This window comes from Microtus oregoni, unplaced genomic scaffold (assembly GCF_018167655.1).
Source record: "Microtus oregoni isolate MIOR12 unplaced genomic scaffold, Mior012 000139F_ref0000186, whole genome shotgun sequence".
Classification (NCBI taxonomy): Eukaryota; Metazoa; Chordata; class Mammalia; order Rodentia; family Cricetidae; genus Microtus; species Microtus oregoni.
The window spans coordinates 857,364-877,143 of NW_024544789.1; the positions used below are offsets into that span (position 1 = coordinate 857,364).

Sequence of the window (19,780 nt, forward strand, 5' to 3'; positions counted from 1 at the left end):
GAGTTCCAGGCCAGCCAGGACTCCACTGTAAGACCCTGTCAAAAAAGAAGATGGGCAACACCTTCTGATTACTGTAGGAGTGGCAGATCTACATACAGAAATGGATACTGGGTAATGTGACTACAGTAAAAAAAAAAAAATCACATAAGTGGCAACTAGAATTGGAAATGTCAGCGCTGTGGCACAACCTTCACCTGCCTCTGCTTGCCCCAGAAGGGGACTTCTGCAACTCTAACAACCCTTAGAGCTGATTAATGAGAGATGCACTTGCTTATTTTATATGTGGAATTAACTCTTTGCTTAATATTAGATGAAGAGCATCTTCAATTTTTGACAGAGTTGATTAAGATTGTGACTTTATGACTGTCAATAGAGACTACCACTTCACATAAATATGTAATGCAACATGGCCAAAATCTCTAGAACATTTCAGTAATTACTGGAAATGCGGTCCTGATCCCAAGCCAGGATTCAATGAATGATTTTTAAAATAAAATTTAAGTCAGCAACTCACATAGCAAATTTTAAAATCAAATATTCTAACCTAATACAACCCAAAGATATAACAGTTTAATGATGCTCATATGCTGAGGAATGATGGCAGGAAAATATTAAATGCTTTTGTTTTCCACAATTACTAATATGCTTCTATGAGAGTGGAAATTTTTGTATGCATAGTAATAGCAAATGCACTAGAAGTCAAAATATACATGGATCTCCAAGCAGAGGTTTTGCAGAAAATATTCATTGGCACTAACTGGTGTGATGGTATACGCAATGTAAAATGCACATCATGCATTCGGAACCAAGGTTGTGATGAAGGCCTGTGACACAACGCAAGCAAGCACTGCCAGAAAAGGCTTGGATCCAAAATACGTTTGATTTTGAATGTTCAGTTCTCACACATTCAAAAACCTTTAACCTCTGCCAATTTGTGTGTGTGTGTGTGTGTGTATGTATGTATGTATGTGAGAGAGAGAGAGCCGCACAAGAGAGAGAGAGAAAGAGAGAGAGAGAGAGTTCCCTAAACTCAGTTACACAACTCCCATAGTTTAAAAAGGCTGCTGTGGAGCACATCTGTAATCCCAACACTTGGAAGGCAGAGGCAGGAAGACTGGTGTGGGATTCCCCTCTGTATGCTGTGAATATCATTGGTTAATAAAGAAACTGTCTTGCGCCACTAGCAGAGCAGGGCAACTAAACTGAATGCTGGGAGAAGGAAGGCGGAGTTTAGAGAAGCCATGGAGCCCCTGCTGGAGACAGACACGCCAGAACCTTGCTGGTAGGACACGAGCCTTTGTGGTAAAATATAAAATAATGGAAATGGATTAATTCTAGATGCAAGAACTAGCTAACAATATGCTTAAGCTATTGGCAAAGCAGTACTGTAAATAATATAGTTTCTGTGTGATTATTTTGGGGCTGAATAGCCGGGAACAAACAGTTTCCTACAACAGAAGACTACAAGAAATCTGTGGCCATCAGGTCTACAATGAAAAGCTCCAGCCCAGTAGTATGTAGTCTGTCTTAAAAATTCAAAACCAGGTACATGATTCAACAATTTACAAGCCCTTCCTGCTCTTCCAGAGGATCCAACTTCAATGTCAGGTATACATATATGGTAAACACACACATACACACTAGATCTCATCAAAGAAGCTGGTGTAGCAGATGATTAATGCAGTAACTCACAACCGGTCAACATAGAGAGAACGAATGTCAATGGAGTGGTCAGCCATATGTTTTTCCATCACAGCTGTTCCCAAGGCCCAAGGACCATTGCAGAAGAGAGGAAAGAAAGACTTAAGAGGCAGAAGTCAGAGAGGCCCAGAGAAAAGCAATTTCTTGTGGACATGACAAGACAGCTGCACTCATGAACTCAGCAGCTGTGGTCGACAAGAGCAAGCCTGTCAACATTCTAGCATGGAGAAGGAAGAGATTCTTGAGTCCCTACCCCTAACTGAGGAGTCATGGACAGTTGATGGCTTCTGAGGGAAAGAGTCAGTTTTCTGTTTTGTTTTGATTTTTGATACTGTACTTTAATTACAACATTTCTCCTTTCCTTTCCTCCCTTTTAAGACCCTCCCCATATAATCTATAATCCTTCCTGCCCTCCTTCAAATTCATGGCCTCTTTCTTCATTAATTGGCATTATATACAATCTATGTGTTTGCATGTACATATATTCCTAAATATAACCTGTTCAGTCTATGTAATGTTACTGTATGTATTTCAGGGGTGTGGGTTCTGGCAAGTCAATGACACTCCCGTGGATAATCCCACACCTAGGAGTATATGGGCAGCACAAATAGGATTCATGGGCTATTTTTAAATGAATTAACAAATGAATAAATAAACAAATAAATAAGTAGAGGGCATGTATTTGGGTGTGGGTAGAAAGATGAGGGTAGATCTGGGAGGAGTTAGGAAAAGGAGTTGGGGCGATTTTGATAAAATACATTGTGTGAAATATTCAAAGAACTAAAACAACATCAAAAAACCCAAACCAAAGTGTGGGGGGGGGGGGGGAATCTCTTAGAATAAGATATGTAAGAACTACCCTATGAGAAAAAAACCCATACCTGGCACTGTTATTCATTCTCAAGGCCAAGAACCTGTGACTCGATAGATCATAGGTCCTAGGGGAGAACCTAGAACTATTATTCCACTAAATGGACACTGTATTAAAGTAACTCCTAAAGACTTATTGCTATATTCATATATCACTCCACAGGCCCTCATTAGATAAGCAACTTCTTGAAACAGATGGACACTAACACAGACTCATAACTGGCCAGTGTACAAAGAACACGAGACTGCTGAGTGCTCAACTTAAATGATGTGTTTATGGTACCCCCTCCCTAAGGCTCAGGAATCTTGGAGGCAGAGGGGACAGAGAACTGCAAGAACCAGAAGTGGTAGATGAGTTCAACAGGGAAGTTGCACATGTAAACTCAAAGTGATTGTGACATCACACACAAATCTTGAGCAAGCTCAAGCCAGACAAAATTGCAGCATGGGGGCAGGGAGATTGCCATTAGGTCTCACTCATAGCTGAGTAGTTGCTGACCTTTAATAGCTGCTGACAGAGAGAAAGTCAGTTTTCATTCTTGGTGTTACTCTCGGTAGGCAGACCACACTACAGGGCAGGCCCCACACCCAGGAGTAACTGAACAACACAAACTGGAATCGATTTGTTTTAAATAAAAGAGAGAGAAGGTGAAATTGTGTGGTTAGGGAGGTAGGGTGGATCTGAGAGGGGTGAGGGGAATAAATATTATCAAAATATATTCATTGTATGAAATTCTCATAGAATTAATAAAATACTATTTTTAAAAAGATATAGTGAAAATGAATTAAAAACACAATTTTACCATATCAGTATCTCCTTTAAAAACATACAACAAATTTTATACTTTATAATTTTTCAGTATAACCATACCTTTTTGTATGCATTGTTGTAATAGGGAGCGGTGGGCTGCTTCCCGCCACCCAGCTAGCTTTATACCCGAAATAATTACATGGAAACTGTATTCTTTTAAACACTGCCTGGCCCATTAGTTCCAGCCTCTTATTGGCTAGCTCTTACATATTTATTGATCTAACCCATTTCTAATAATTTGTGTAGCCCACGAGGTGGCTTACCAGGGAAGATCTTAACCTGCGTCTGTCTGGAGTGGGAGAATCATGGCGTCTCCCTGATTCAGCTTCTTTCTCCCAGCATTCTGTTCTGTTTTCTCCGCCTACCTAAGGGTTGGCCTATCAAATGGGCCTAGGCAGTTTCTTTATTAATAAGAAATCACTCCCACATCAATGCATGTTTTATGGTGTGCATTTTTATTATTTAGAAGAATATTTAAGCATCAAAAGAAGAATTTATGTGGATAGATACCGATGGGAATGACAATCACTGTTATAGGGCAGAAGGTTTAAAACTTCCAGGCATAGGAAGATGGCCAAAAAAATATGCAAAGAAGGAAATTGCCAACAAGGAAAAGAAACACAGACAATGCAACTTGCAGATACATGCTGGCCAAACAGTGCCCCTGGATTACTAGAACACTTGCTTTGGAATAATCCAGTCCTGTGGCAATGCTGAAGGAGCAGAATCTCAACAGTGACTAGCAACTACCACAGACTCTAGCACATGCACAGCAGAAGCAGGACAGCACTGACCTGGGTTCAGTCCCTCATCAGGAATTACTTAATGCTTATTTTGTGTTGGGGTCTCTACTGGGTCTCAAAATGATTATGAATTTGTCAGAGAATGCACTTTGAAGAGCTACAGATTTGTGGAAGAAATAAACATATACCCTCACAAATACTCCGTGAGCAACTGAACTCCAGAAATCTCTACAAGAAACACATATCCCCCCCCCCCATATCTACTCAAATATCTTAATATTTGGGGCCAGGAACTGTCTCAATATCTTCAATCAGTCCTTTATATTGGAGGACATTAGGATTAAGTGTGAATTATTCTTAACCACTGATAGACTAGAACTTCATATAGTTTAGCTTTAGCTCAATAAAGCACAGTTCTATAAAATATCCACTACAAACCCATTTGTGGTTCTGGTGTTGCAAATCTTCGGGATTAAGTGGAACTTTAGGAGGTGGAGCCTAGCTGGGCAGAAGTAGGCCACTGGGAGTAGATCTGTCTCCTGTTCCTCCCTGGTTAAAGGTTTCAGTTATTATCTGGTTGCTGGCTCTCCTCTACCTAGATAGTCCCTTCTGAGACTTTTTTCCTTCTTACAGTGTGTACTCATTGCTTTTGCATTGCTGTGACAGACATCTGTCAAAAACAAATCAAGAGACAAATGGTTTTGCCAGGCTCAGTTTTAGAGGTTTTCAGTTCATGATGGCAGGGAAGGCATGCTAGAGAAGTGTCACTCACAGCAGTGGGGACTTCATCATAGCAGATCAGGAAGCAGAAAGTCAGAGAACCAGGAGCAGATCTATTTCCAATGGCCTATGTCTGCCAGATAGGATCTACCACCAAAAGTTGCACTTCCTGAAAAACAGTGCCATCACTAGGGACAACTGTGCAAAACATGGACCTGTGAGGGCATTTCAGATTCAAATCATAACACATGAAGCCCTGCACTGTAGTGCTCACTCCCTGGGTCAGAGATGCCCTAATCATGGCTATATCATCAGGGGTGGGGGCTTTTTCCTTCCAATACCTTCAGCAGGGATACCACAGTGCACAGTTGGTCACACAGGAATTACTGTTGTTTTATGGGGGTATATTACTTACTATGCTTGCTATCACCAAAATACTTGATAAGAAGCAACTTAGGGAGGTCTTTATTTTAGCAATATAACCCATCATGGCATCTGAAGCATGAGGCACCCACAGTCAGGAGGCAGAGAGCAATAAACATTAGTGCTCAGCTCATTTTCTCCTTGTCAATCAGTCCAGGATCCCACCTCATGAGAGAGAGAGAGAGAGAGAGAGAGAGAGAGAGAGAGAGAGAGAGACACCACATTTTGGGTAAATCTTTACTGTTTAGTTAAACCTTTCTGGAAACACCCTCATAAACACACTCAGAGATGTGTTTCCACGGTAATTCTAAATCCTGACAAGTTGACAAGATTAATCATTACAGGAAGCGATCCTGTGCTTTTTTACTTCTCTGAATCTTGGGTACCCAGCAATTTCTGGCCAGTTATTTCTCTAACTACACCTGGCTCTTTTGGTACAAGAATAACACAGGTTAAGAAAGCAAAGTTTCCAGACCTACAGTAGCTCACTATTTCACAGTCATGTCAGCTATATTAACATTTACACAGAAGAAGATTAATCAGTATAATAATGTCATCATAGCTTGTAGGAATCTATTTCTCATTTCTCATTGTATATACTAAATTGTAGAGATCCACTGTTAGCCAAATTGACATGTTTAAAGTAGTTTTACTTTTATGCATATAATATCAAACTATATACTATATAAACTATTTATTATATAAAAACAGTAGATCTGTGTTTTAAATGAAACAAATGCACATGCATTGTTTACTCTTTAAAAATGTTATCAATACTCTACATCTGTTATGTACTAAACACAAGAGGCTTTTTTCAACTTAAAGCTTCATGAAGGAGACACATATGGATACTAACTACTGCTATGCAGGCCAAAGTGATAAACAGGGCAATGGCCACAGCAAGGAAGGAAGAGGAACTAGAACTGGTGAGTGGGGCGAAGGAAGACCTCCTGAAGATGCACAGCAGTCCCCAGGACAAAAGAAGATAGCACTGAGACGAAGGAAAACAGGCTTGCACAGGGCAGAGGGCAGGAACAGCCTGTGATGCTCACAGCGTGCACAGAAAGATAATATAGGGAGGGAGGGGAAAGATGATAGAAGAAGGGCAGAGGGGCCCTTACAAGAGCTTTCTTCCACAGTGGACGGCATCTACCTGCTACAAAGTCTCTAAAATACTTCAGCAGGGAGAGTCCACATCAGATTGATGTCTCATCAGATCATTTCTGAAATAAATTGGAGGCAAAAAGCTGATCGTAAAGCTCCCTACTTCGGCTGAGAAATGCTGAGGGGTGAAGAAAATAGCAGCGAGATGAGAGGAAGGAGAGAACAGAAGTAGATGGCATCCCAGAAGCAATACCAGCAGGAGCTGGTGACAGGCTGTGAATGGGACCCAGGCAAGCAGTCACGGCCAGGAAGATCCCTGAGTGTCTTGTGATAACCATATCTTCCCCGCAACAAAATGACCTCTCTCTGGCTGTGAAGCCATCTGGCAATGTCCAGTCCACGGCAGCTTCCATTTTCAAATAGAACCCATGAATCAACAGAAATTATTACAAACATATATCAGATCTTAAAGTCCTAAAGGCCAGAGACCATCATCTGAATCAAAGTATGTAAACCACAAAAGGCTCCCATCTAGCCACCAGACGTAGCTACGGAGTGTCATACGTAAAACTTTAAGGTGAGTAACTAAAGCCATGATTAGGTGGTATAATATATGAAGTACTGCCAAACCAATTAAAAACAGATGAGTCTCCATATGCCACAGGAATCAGGCCTACGACCGGACATTAAGAAATAGAGCCTTTACCCACAATTTCTATGTTTCTTTAATACTCATAAATATTTAATTTAAACTGCAAAGCAGAAAGGTCAACTTACCATCTTAACACCAAGAAGCTAAGCTGAAAACCATACAGCTTTTGCCTCTATTTGAATTAATATTCTAGTATTCACACGTCTCCTGACTTATAATGGTGGTTTTAAGCCAGATATTTTATATTTACACGCAAGAAACACAATCCATATTCACTTTAATGTGCCATTTTGACTCATTTTTGACAAGGAGAAAATACACACACTTTCTACACACTGGTACAAACCAGTGAGTGTGGCTGTCACGGGATGACTTAAGAGGCTGGGGCGTCTTCATAAAGGACTTCATCTACCTTCATGTCATGCTCATCCACTGGGACCTGGGGACAGATCTGTTCCTTGAACGCCAAAGCCAAGGTGTACGGCTTCACTTTCTGGTGCTGCAGACAGCGCTTCAGGTAGGTGTCATAGTAGCCCTTGCCCCGCCCCAGCCGGTTGCCATCTTTGTCAAACCCGAGGCCTGGCATGAAGATGAGGTCAAGTCCCCCTGTAGAAACAGGAATGCATTTGGAGTATCAATGGTTGTTACAAGATCACTTCAGGATAGCATCTGGGTTTTATTTCTAATAACATCAATCCTTTTTCTAATTTCTAAAGAAATGTATGATCTTTGTGAAATTACGAAAAAAATCAGGTTGGACAAAGAAGGAAATAACTTTTCAGCTACTTAGTCAGTCCTGCATCCATCCTTCAGCAGCTCTCGTGTGTGCTAGGTGTGACTCTAGCCTCATCCACACCAGCTAGAGCACTGTCCATGGGCAGAGCCTCAGAACTTCCTTTAATTCTAGTATGCGGTTGATTCTACACACCTGTCCAACCTGGTTTGGTGAGCAGTGGGATAGGACAGATCTGGAGGGGTATGAGAAGGTAAGGAAAAAGCAGAAAGGATGGAGCTATTAAAAGTACCAAGCAGCCCACTCCTCTCCCTTTCCAGCCATTGGTAGGCAAGGGTAGGCACAGACTTTAAGCTTAGCTGAGAGCTAACCACTCAGACAGCACTGCTGGCAAGGCATACTATGGTTGGAAGCCAAGGGCTCTCCAGCATAGAGAGCCAGAAGTAGTGTTTTTCAGACTGCCAGTTAGACTGGTCCCTGCTTCAAGCAGCTGCTGACTTCCTATGAGGTGAACTCCACTTCCTGCCCCTGGCATGTCCTGTTCACCCTACCTGCCAACGTCCCACACTGTTCAAGTGTAGTCCAATCCGACCCTCTAAGCCTGCCTGCCTATTCCAAGCCCTGCAGGCTGAAAACAGTGATGCCACTGATCTTTTCTCTCTGCCCCATCACATTCATTTATCTCTACAGGAATGAACAGTGTCTTGTACACTTGAGCTACTCCCTAGGGTCCTCTTTATGCTTCCAGAGCAACTGACTTCTAAACCTGTAACACACATACATTTTCTATGATTTCTGCTTCTTCATGGAGAGAAAAAGGTATTTTGCAAAGTTCTCAGAGAAGATACATCAGGAGATGGTAGTTCAGTTAAAGTAAAAACTCAGGCCAAAACAACATGTCTATCAATTGTCCCATACAACAGAGACAAGGACTTTAGAGACTCAGGCAGAGAGCAAGTAAATCTAGCTGGGCAACAGGAGGTCATGAGGTATTTTGACTTGATGTGGATTTTTAAGAACATCAAGAGTCACAAAAGAAGGAGCAGTGTGCTGAAGAAGAGGCAGGCAGCAGCTTTGTTTGCTGGAGAAGGAAGATCGGGGTGAAGTCTAAGAGGAGAGATAGGTGTGTGGTTCTCTCCAGCACTAGCTACAGAAGTACAAGATGGTAGGATAACGGCATGCATATCTCCCAGAAAATTAAAAGTAGAACTACCATAAAATCTAACAGTCCCGCTCCTAGATTTTTAAAACAAGCTCTCAGAGGATCTTTACCCTTCCAATTTCATTATAGAACTGTACACAACAGTCCAAAGGTAGAGGAGCCTAAATGTCCATCACAGTAGCAACTGATCAAAACAAAACAAATAACAAAAATCACATCCCATGGTACATACATGAGGTAACATATTAATCTGCCATAAAAATAGAAGAAAGTTTTCTAATGGTGGACATGGATGAACTGTGAGGACACTATGCTAAATGAAAAAAAAATCAAATAAACACATGTACTATATGATTCCACTGAAAGGCAGCTAGTAAAACATTAATAAACAGAAAGAATAACATTTGCCAGGGACCTGAGGAAGATGCTTTTGATCAACACAGCATTCAGCATTTTAGTCACGAAAATGGAAAAGTTCTAGATGTCTGTGACATGACATTGTGTTTATAGCCAAAACAAATCACTCTACACCTACAATTTAAGAGGTGACATCTCATATGGCATACTAGTTAACATAATAAAAAGTATAAAAGCAAAACAACAAAAAGAAAAGGCAACAGAACAGCCAGGATATCCACCATTGCCAACTCCTAGGAGAAGGCAGAATTTTGGAGCCACACATTTATGCTGGTGGAAGAAGAGAATGGAGAAAGGAAACAGGCGAGGAAAGCCATCATCCATCCGCAGGCTGCAGTCAAGCTTGCTGCTACTGCCCTGCTCCTCCCTGTGATTGGTCTGCTGCTCTCCCTGGAGTCTACCTTGTAGAGCTGAGTGTGTATGTCTCTGTCAACTCTGCTGGACAGCAAATTTCCTTGCAGGCCATAATTTTTTCCAAGTCATCCTTCATGTTTGGATTTTAATAGACTTCTAGAGCATAAAGACCCTGAGAGACGAGTATATTATCTTCGCATGGATCAATCCTGGCAGGACAACCCCTATTTTAATAACTCTAAGGTACATATACGTGGATTAAAGAAGTAACACTATGGGACAGAACAAGTAAGTTTATTTATCTTCGCACGGCTGCAAGTTTGATATGGACTCTAGAACCGATAAGCAGAAGTGAGACTGGCCACTGTTCTGGTAAGTAGCTCAGAGATCTGAAACTGCCTTTCACGGGTCCTGGCATTCCACTTAACTGTTGGCTTTGTGTCCCTCTCCATAGGATTACCCACACCCAACGCCCTTCTACCATTTGTGGACTGTGGCCCCTGGTTCCAGTAGTTACCTAGAAAGTCTTTTCTGGTGTGCTCCCATTTCTGCTATTTGGTGAGTCCAAGCATTTTTCTGAATACATACTGCATTCCTTACTTGACTTAAACCATCTGTAGTTGAAGTCCTTCCTGTGCCTTGACACACGATCTTTTCTTTCCTTTCTCCTCTTCCCCCACCTGAAACACACACACACACACACACAACACTACTTCTGGATCCCTCCTTTCCGCATTGATGAAGAAATTAATGGGACAAGAAAATCAGGTATGGGCTCAATAAGCTTTCCATGCCTCACACACACACTAGAGTATGACCCTAAACACACCCTAATGTACCACAAAGTCAAAATTCAGTGGGCGAAACAGAAAAGTCTTCCTTCGTCATACATATGCTTCCCACAGCTCTGGCATGGCCCTGTTTGTAATCACCAAAGGCTCATGAACAGAGGATAATGATATCAGCACAGTGTCACCACAATTCTGATTTTGTTAAGCACCTTGTGCTCTTGTTTCACAGGCCCCACCGGGGTAGAATGTAGCGAAGACAGCCAAGGAGCTCCAATCATCGGGACTGCAGCAGGAACTTCAGGGAGAGGTCTCTGGGGACCCTTCTGTACCGTCATAGTTTATTGTTTGCTATTCTTCTTGAGGGAGGTGTAGCTTCTTAGCTTTCTTGCATTCAGAACTGTAAATCTTACCTTTACCCCAACATTACATCCTGCGTTTGTTCGCAATCCTCCTTTTACCCATTATTGGGTAGTGCTCTGAAACAGCAACTTTCTCTGACGGCAGCTGGTAAGCGGCAAGGACCATGATCCTCCCTAGCTGTGGGATCAAGGACGAGCCACTTTCCAGTCTGTGTTTCAACATTACCACCTGCAAATCTGCTTGGTCACCTGCAGGTCATGAGCATTAAATTAGATAATGCTTATGAACTCTACAGTTCATAGTACCGTCTATGATGATCCCATGTATTATGAGACTTTCTCTTGTGAATTAAGAAATATGAGGCACCATTTCTTGAACAGGTTGGCAGAGAAGGGGATGGAGTTCCTTTGGAACTCCCAGTGAAATTAAGTACACCTACTTACTCTAGTACTCCCTTAGAACTAATCCCTGCATTCTTTTTTCCCTGAGGCCTCCTCAGGCAAAGAGGGAACAAAAAAACAAGAGACTGCAGGTAAAGAACTGGAGTTAGGTTTGTTGATTTTTGTTTTCTGTAAAGGGTCAAACAGTAAATAATTTCGGCTATGAGACACTGTGGGCTGCAGGTCCATTCTGCGCTGTGAAAGCAGCCAGAGACAGCATACATGGATAACTAGCTAGGCTTATTTACTAAAACAGACTTGGCGCACAGCTGCAGTTGCTACCCTGTCATGGAATATAGGAAGTTACTGAAACAAACAGAAATGGAATCAAAATGTGGAGAGGATAAGAACAATATCTCTCAGGGGTGGCAGGGAGGCAATCGTTGGATTAAGGGACACAGAGGGGAGGGGAACAGGCAGAGCTGTGGACTCTTCATCAGCAAAAGGAACCCTAGGAAACAGGCTGTGGGAGAAAATGAAAGGGGATTTTACGCATGCTTCTACTAGCCCTCGTTCTGAGGATTTAGTTCACCCTTGGGAGCATCATTCTCAGTAAAATAACAGCAGATGTCTCTGAGGACATCCTGAACTCAGACTCCTGGGACACAGGTCTCCAGGATGGAACTGGTTCAGCCACTGAACTGTCTCTACCCTGATCCTGAGAATGAGTGGTGGAGCCCAAGAGATATGAACAGCCTTTCGGCTCTGAAATCAACAGGAACTGTTCTTAGTGTTCTCCCTCTCCCTTTCACTCTTCTTCAGGAACTTCATGAGCACGACAGCGCAACTGCACTAGGGCCAGAGAGCTCATCTTGTGATTCTGAACATACTGTTCCTCTGGAAAGTTCAGCTGCTTATCCCTCTTCCTACAACGAAGGCTTTTTTTCCTGTCTCTTCCTTGCTCAAAAGCATTTAGCAGGGTTGGGAATGTAGTTCCATTGAAGAATGTTTGCCTATGGGCAAAAATTCCCTATGTTTAATCTTCAACATTGCCTAAAAACAGGCATGGTGAACCATGTATGTAATCCCAGCCTGTAATTCAAAGTTATCCTTGGGTACGCTAGAGTTCAGAGCCATCCTGGGTTACCTGAGACCTTGTCTCAAAAATAACAATTACAAAAAAACAAAACAAAACAAAAAGAGCCAACACAAAAAGAAGTAACTTTAATAATAACATCTAAGTTGCCCTTTCTTGGCTATGCAAATCTTCTTCTAGTCTCCCAGACATCACCTCTACATCATTTTCTCTGTATACTCTTTTGCCATCAGTTACATCAACTGAACCGTGTCTGACAAATCTGACAAACCCACTTGTGATTTCCTGCCTGGGTATCTGTGTTCCATCCCATGGTTACCTTATTTACATAGCAATAGTCATACAACACGCTTCAGTTAAGCGTCCATGCAGTTCTTTTGTCCGATAACTATGCTGCAACCTGTCTTTGCACTGGGGTCCAGTAAATCCTTTCTTCTTTCTAGATTTCTTATAACTCAGCTCTCTCCCTGCCTCTTTCTCTCTCTCTCTCTCTCTCTCTCTCTCTCTCTCTCTCTCCCCCTCAAAACCACCTTCACCTACAACCTCGAATGAATAAACATACTATGATGTCAAGTTTCTCTGAACTATTAACATCAAATGTCAGCTTAATCAACCACTGCATGCCTAGTCCTTAGCTCACACGGCTGCCTGCAGTGACTCAGACTCGTCTAGCAAACATGATTCCACGGCACAAAGAACCTGAAACCCCAAAACGAAACACACAGCCATAATACATGACAGCTCTTGCGACAGACTCAGAAATCAATACTTTGAACCCATCATGTTTGTGTTACAGTAGACTGATGCATGATGCTTGCTCCTCACAGAAAAACAACTCAGAACAAACCAATTATGTGTTACAATAAGACGTAAGTCAACTTCCAGTTATTTGTATAAACTGTTTTAAAAATATATTTTTTTCTGAGCTAGCAAGATGGTTTAATGGTTAAAGGTGCTTGCCAACAAGTTACATAGCAGAAAGAGAGAATTGACTCCCCCCAAATTGTCCTCTGACTCTACAAGACACACACACACACACACTTAATAAATACTTTTTTAAAAAAAGAAACCTGGAAACTCATGAAGAATTAATCAACTAAATCACCTAATGGAAACAGGTAATTTAAAAAATATTTACATCATAAATGCATTTTTGCTTTGTCCCAATGTTTTGGCCATTGGGAATCTCAGTGTAGAATCATGCATTTAAAGACAGAATGACCCCTGACTATTCATTTCATCACTGTTATTATAAAATTCTTGCTTTGACATAGGCACCGATGTGCATGAAAATACAGAATTGACATTTATCACCAGAGAACTGGGCCAAGCACACAACACCAGGTAAGATGCATTCCTGTGTATAACAGGGCACTTTGGCTGATCAGCTAGTGATGTATCACAACGTAAGAAGCCTATCTATATGCCTTACATTCAAACCTAAGGATACTATAAGTGTGAGGCTTGACTCAATCCTATGAACACTATGTGTCTAAATGAAAGAAGTAGTTACAGACCTGGATTGGAATCCATAGGGGACCCACTGAGGTTTTCAGGTCTTTGTGTCTCTGAACAAAGAATTAGACCAGGGAAATATGGACAGTGATAGAAATAAATGGAGGTCATTACTTAAGAAAGAAAACACTCCCGAGTGTAGCAGTCAGAGAGCTGGACAACTCCCCAGCTCAAAATTCCTGGGCCATTAGAGCCATTACCCTTCCTGGGCCATTCACAAAGTGCCTGCCTGTCTCAGCTTTGTACATCTGTCTCCTACATGTAGCCTTGATGGGAAAAACTTCTGTGTCTCTGCCAAATCACTTCTCTCACATAAACCTTGATCCTCTCTGTGCCCTAGCGTTCCTCTGAGTCAAAGGAGATAGGAATTGAGACTCCTCTGGGCACAGCTAAAACACAGAAGAAAGCTGAAGTTCCTAAGGGACTAACTGCCGAGTATTTCCACACAGCAGCCTCCACCCCAGCAAAGTCAAAGAAAGATGGTCTGTGAAGACATACAATGTCTGTGGATTCCTATGAGTTCATCTCGGGAAGGATACACAGACAAGGGGCTGCCCCTGAGATGAAAAGCTGGAGAACAAAAAGAAGCCTCTGAATGAGAAGGGGACCCTATACTTCCATAAAAATGTTCCTTCTGAATCTTTATCACATGGCACACAGAACTAGAAATGTAAATTTCTCCTCTTAAATATCAACATTCTGTGTGAAGGCAAAAGCCTAGAAGACTGTCTAGCAATTGGTCAAATGTACTGACTTCCAAATGGACCACTGGGTTTGGATCCCACAACAACCACGGGTATCTAAAAAACTTCTAATCAACTGAGGCCTTCCTTAAAACCCAAATAGTACCAGCATAACAGTGAGACTAAAGAAATATATAAAAGAAGTATGCAAAAACTTAGTAAGGTGTTCAGTAAGTGCAGGCTTCTCTTATACTTATGGATATGAAAGTGCCTACTCTCTGTTGACTCTGAAAGTTTTTTCTTTAAAGAGTTATTTAGATTTGTTTTATCAGCCCTTACCCTTTCTAAGAGCAAACCTAACTCTCTACTGCCCCCTGCTGTCAACAAGAAATATGCAGGCAAAAGCCATTCACAAAAGCTGCTACAGCCAGGGGCAGAGGATAAACCATACAGGCTCTAGGCAATGGTAGCTCTACTCAGATGTGATGAAAAAGCATTCTGCTCATAAACCGCTTTTCCTTTTACAGAGGCTCCTCTGGGAAGTGTCTATGTCTAAGAACAGAAGGAACAGTGGCATTAATCCTTGAAGCTCATGGTCAGCTGTGCTGTCCACTTCAGACTCATCCTCACATCTCCTGCCCACAGCCCCTCAAGACACATTATCATCTGCTTTCTCCAAATGGGAGAATCAAGATGTAATCTGACGAAGTCATGTTGCCAGCGATGCTGAGACTCCAGTGCTGGGGAAGAGGGAGCTCTTTGCTGAAGGGTAAAGCTCACAAAGACTATTCTACTAAATCCGCAGGCTCAGTCACACTGAATATGACATCTATACTAGTTCGGCTTGGGTCACAGTAGGGACAGATGACACAAAAACTGGGAAGAAGTTCAATAAAGCGGACAGTTAGGGGGCTGGCAGTGCTTAGGTAGTAACCGCTGGGGAACACTGACCATCCACATACATGCAGGAGGTGGGAGTAAGGACAGAGAAGGTCTATGGTACCAGCAGATTTGCTGCTGGACAGGAATGTGGGTGCTGCACGGGGATGCAGTGTTACCCTCCAGCTCACTCCTCAGCATCCTCTGTTCTCGAATACGTCCACAAAGTCACCCTTGGTGGGTTTTTATCAAGTGAAAAGTGAAAAAGACTGTGAGTCTAGCGGAAGCTAACAAACAGATTTAAATGGTTATTATCAGTGGTTACATCTGGGCATGGAGACTTGGATTATTTTTAGCTTCTACCTTATGTCTCATCTTTATGATCAACACTGCTGGGTTTGTTTATCTGTTTTATTTGGACATGAAAAGACTGTCCCAGTGCTATAAGAAGACTAGAGAAAACTTTGGCCCATAGCCATGGTAACAAAGTAAGAATGAAATTACAACAGATGCAAGGACTATGGTAATGGTGGCAGGGTTATGGACACCCCCAATAGAAAGAGGTGAAGGATGACCACAGGCTCCCCATTTGGGATTTCAGCCACTACTCATTCCCACAAACCAGCTGTGAGAGCTCTCAGACGCTACAGTATATAAAGAGAAATCGTAACTGAAAGTGAGACTCCATGGAACAGCTTTCATGACACTCCATCCATGATGGAGTGGGGCCTCACAGTGATGTAGCTGTTTGGGGGCCACCCACCCTCCAGTAAGTAACCCCTCACCCATGTTCCTATAAACAACCCTAGTAAACATACTCGGTGGTTTACTGCGTTGGACCAGGACTCCTCATTTTGGTTGTTGTTAGCGCGACACCTGGGGTAAATAGATACCTTTTCACATCTTCCCAAAAAAAGTTCATGTAAAAATAGAGCACAGCTATTTTCTTTTAGTAAATAGTAAATTGTGTGTGTGTGTGTGTGTGTGTGTGTGTGTGTGTGTGTGAATACTCTAAAATATGTCCAGTCTTCACCAGGAGACATATTTCAAATCATGTTAGCTATTTTCTTAAGCATCTAACAGTTTAATTGTATCTTGACCAATATCTTATCTAGAAAATATGCCTCAGATATTAAGACAACAGGAAACAGCTAGCAATTATCTGACATTATTTTATCAGACACCATGACCATCACTGCTATCCCTATGAACAATAATCGTAACCATATATGAAAAATACCAAACTAGTTACCACAAGCCAGCGTGTAAGTGTGCACCCATGCAGTCACATGGAGGCCAGAGGAGGACTTCGAATGTTCTATCACTCTATGCTTTACTCTCTTGAGACGGAGATAAGTACCAGCCATCCTCTGGTCTCTACCTTCCCGCAGTCCTGAGAGAACAGGCCTGGCGTTTGCTTGTGTTTGGGGTTTAAACTCAGTCCCCATTCTCGTGCACCCAGCATTCTCACCCACCGAGCATCTCTGCACCACCCAGTTCTCCACGTGGGTTTGCAGCCCACAGTCTACCAGTCAAATAAGGTTATAAAATTTCACCTGAACCCAGCCATGCTTCATGTTGTCATGAAAATGGAAGAGTCTGTCCCTGAAACAGACGCAGCACTAGCCACTAAGCCCCAAACATTTATTACCTGCCACTCCACAGAAGAGGTTGCCAGCCCTTGATCTGGGCATCTCCCTTAAGGCTTAAGCACAGAGAAAATCAAACTTCAATTCACCTTATCTTAAAAGATACTGACTAAAATAAATAATATGGAAGGGGATATTAAATTATTTTCAATGCAAAAAATACACAGACACAGTGTTACCTAATCAAACAGCTTCCTAAATGTTATTTTGACACCAAGTTTGGGAGGCATTTGCTGCCATTCATAGTCAGATGGGTCTAAACAGGACAATAAAAGTGGGACAAAATGAATGTTTTTTCTCTAACTTGAGTAACCTCTGGTTATGTAATTTTCTTTAAAAAAGAAAAAAAGAGGAAGATAGAAACTCTTCAATCTAAGTTAATAATTCTCAGCACTCTTCTTCCACGTGACACAATCAAGAAACAAAACAAGAGAAGCACAGAAAGACAAAATATTGTACAACCCCCACTTGTATCTAAAGCAGCCAAACTCACAGAAATGGGGAAATGGAAAGAAGAACCACGTTCCTTAAGGCTGGCGGGAAGGTCATCTGGTGCATGTGCTAACTATCAGTGGGCACTTTCAGGTCCCCAAAAGAGATTTTTTTTTTTTTGGCTTTTTACAACAGGGTTTTTCTGTGTAGTTCTGGCTGTCCTGGAACTCACTCTGTAAACCCAGCTGACCTTGAACTAATGAAGGAATGAAAATGTGGCTTTCTCTAAAGCAGTGTTTTTCAATCTGTAGGTTGCAACCCCTTTGGGGGTCAAATAACCCTTTCGCAAGAATCATTTAGGACCATTGGAGACATGAATATTTACAGTACAATTCATAACACTAACAAAATTAGTTATGAAGTGGCAAAGGAATAATTTTATGGTTGGGGGGTCTCCCAACACGAGGAACTGCGTTAAAGGCTCGCAGCATTAGGAAGGTTGAGAACCACTGCTCTAGAGTAACGAAGAGCATCTCTTCAAGGTGCAGGGTAAGAGTGCCCTTGGGCCTCTTGCTATCTACCTTAGGTTGTACATGAAGAGCTCAGGAAGTCATTATCCTCACCGGTTATAGTGCTGCTCATTTCCTCAGCCTCAAGACTTTAGCAAAATGGGAACTGCTCGCTGACTTCCATCACTTGTTTTACCCAAATGCCTAACATGCGCTTGAAAGCCCAGCAGTATCTCTGGTTCCGCAAACATAACCAGACTCACAGTATATCTCTTCAGCTTGCTCTCTCCTTCCTTTATAGGCCTCATAGCTCACCTGATATGAGCCTTGTGTGACTAGAACAACTTCTACTGCTGCGAAACTCAAGTTAAAATAAGACAATGCTATGAAAAAGTGTCACCTAGGTCTATATAACATCCTTTACCATGAATTGTGGTGGTTTTTTTTCACTCCAGCTAGCCTTGTTATCTGCTTCAATACGTCTTTTTGGTATGTAAAACACTTCATCTTGAAACCCTTAATGCACCCTAAAACCAGCTTGACAGCAAGGGGAAAGCAGAAAAAAATTTCCTAAAGCTTTACCTTCTATCAGAAATTCAACGGAATCAAGTCAATAAATAGCCATTATTAATAACTTGATAAACACAATGTCAGTCCCACCCAAGGAACTATAAAGAACATGGGAAAGATATATACCAATTAGGTCTAACAACTTGCTCAGCTGAAAACACACCCAGGAAGTTGAGTGTAAAGAAACACCTAAACGTGGCGCACGCCTTTAATCCCAGCACTCGGGAGGCAGAGGCAGGCGGATCTCTGTGAGTTCGAGACCAGCCTGGTCTACAAGAGCTAGTTCCAGGACAAGCTCCAAAACCACAGAGAAACCCTGTCTCGAAAAACCAAAAAAAAAAAAAAAAAAAAAAAGAAACACCTAAACTATAATAGGGATGGGGTGATTCAAGTGCCAAGGCAATACACAGAAAGGAGATAATTGCATCTCACTGGCAAAGGGGTTAACTCCAGGAAGATGACATTAAGGAAGTGGGTGCTGGAAGAATTAGAACTTCCAGGGATCTGGAAGAGGAGCAGCAATGGCCTGTGATATCAAAATGAAACAAGAAAAAACATAGATATGGAGAGCTTGGCATGTATTCAGGGACAGTGATGGCTGCCTCTGGAAAAGAAGATAGCAGGCGCATATATATGGACCATGTGGAAAAGTGCCTCCAGAGGCTAGGAAAGAAACCCACGAAATTCTATAGTGAGAACCAGTGAAGCCCTTGGGGAGCTTGACAGGAAAATCAGGAGAACATGAGTAGCCATGGAGGCCAAATGGAATCTCCAAGCGAAAGAAACTCCACCGCAAGGTGGAGAAGGCCCGGGACAAGTGAGAAGCATCTTTAAGATCATAGAGAAACAGTCTAAAATCACTCCTGGCATTTAAAAATGCTACATTAACATATTCCTACATAAGCAAACACTCCTTATGAAAATGTAGTATTGAGCTGCACAGCACTCCCACACTCCCGGGAGCATTCTGAAGGAAGGCTGAGGAGAAGGTCCTCACTGGTTTGTAATCAGACCCCAGTAACCTGTACCCCCTGTACCCCACCAGACAAACTGACTCCTTTTAAGACCCTTCCACGAGCTCAGAAGCAGAAGCTTAAAGGAGTTCCTCTGCAGGGCACTTGGGTCAGCAGGGGTACAGTGGGTACTCATCACATAATGAGGGAGAACCTTCTGAAGCCTAGCAATTACATGTCTTACATTCCTTGACATATTTTGAAAAGATGCTG

General features: G+C 42.1%; 1 protein-coding gene across 2 annotated transcripts in view; it reads right to left on the minus strand.

Moving 5' to 3' along the window:
* Positions 1-7,284: 7,284 nt before the first annotated feature.
* Mthfs (methenyltetrahydrofolate synthetase) overlaps positions 7,285-19,780 on the minus strand; it is a 28,560-nt gene continuing 16,064 nt past the window's right edge. For both annotated transcript variants that reach the window (XM_041646660.1, XM_041646661.1), the window contains exon 3: positions 7,285-7,630. In XM_041646660.1, the coding sequence (XP_041502594.1) occupies positions 7,398-7,630 (233 nt within the window). In that variant the 3' untranslated portion in view covers positions 7,285-7,397. The remainder of the gene's footprint in view (positions 7,631-19,780) is intronic.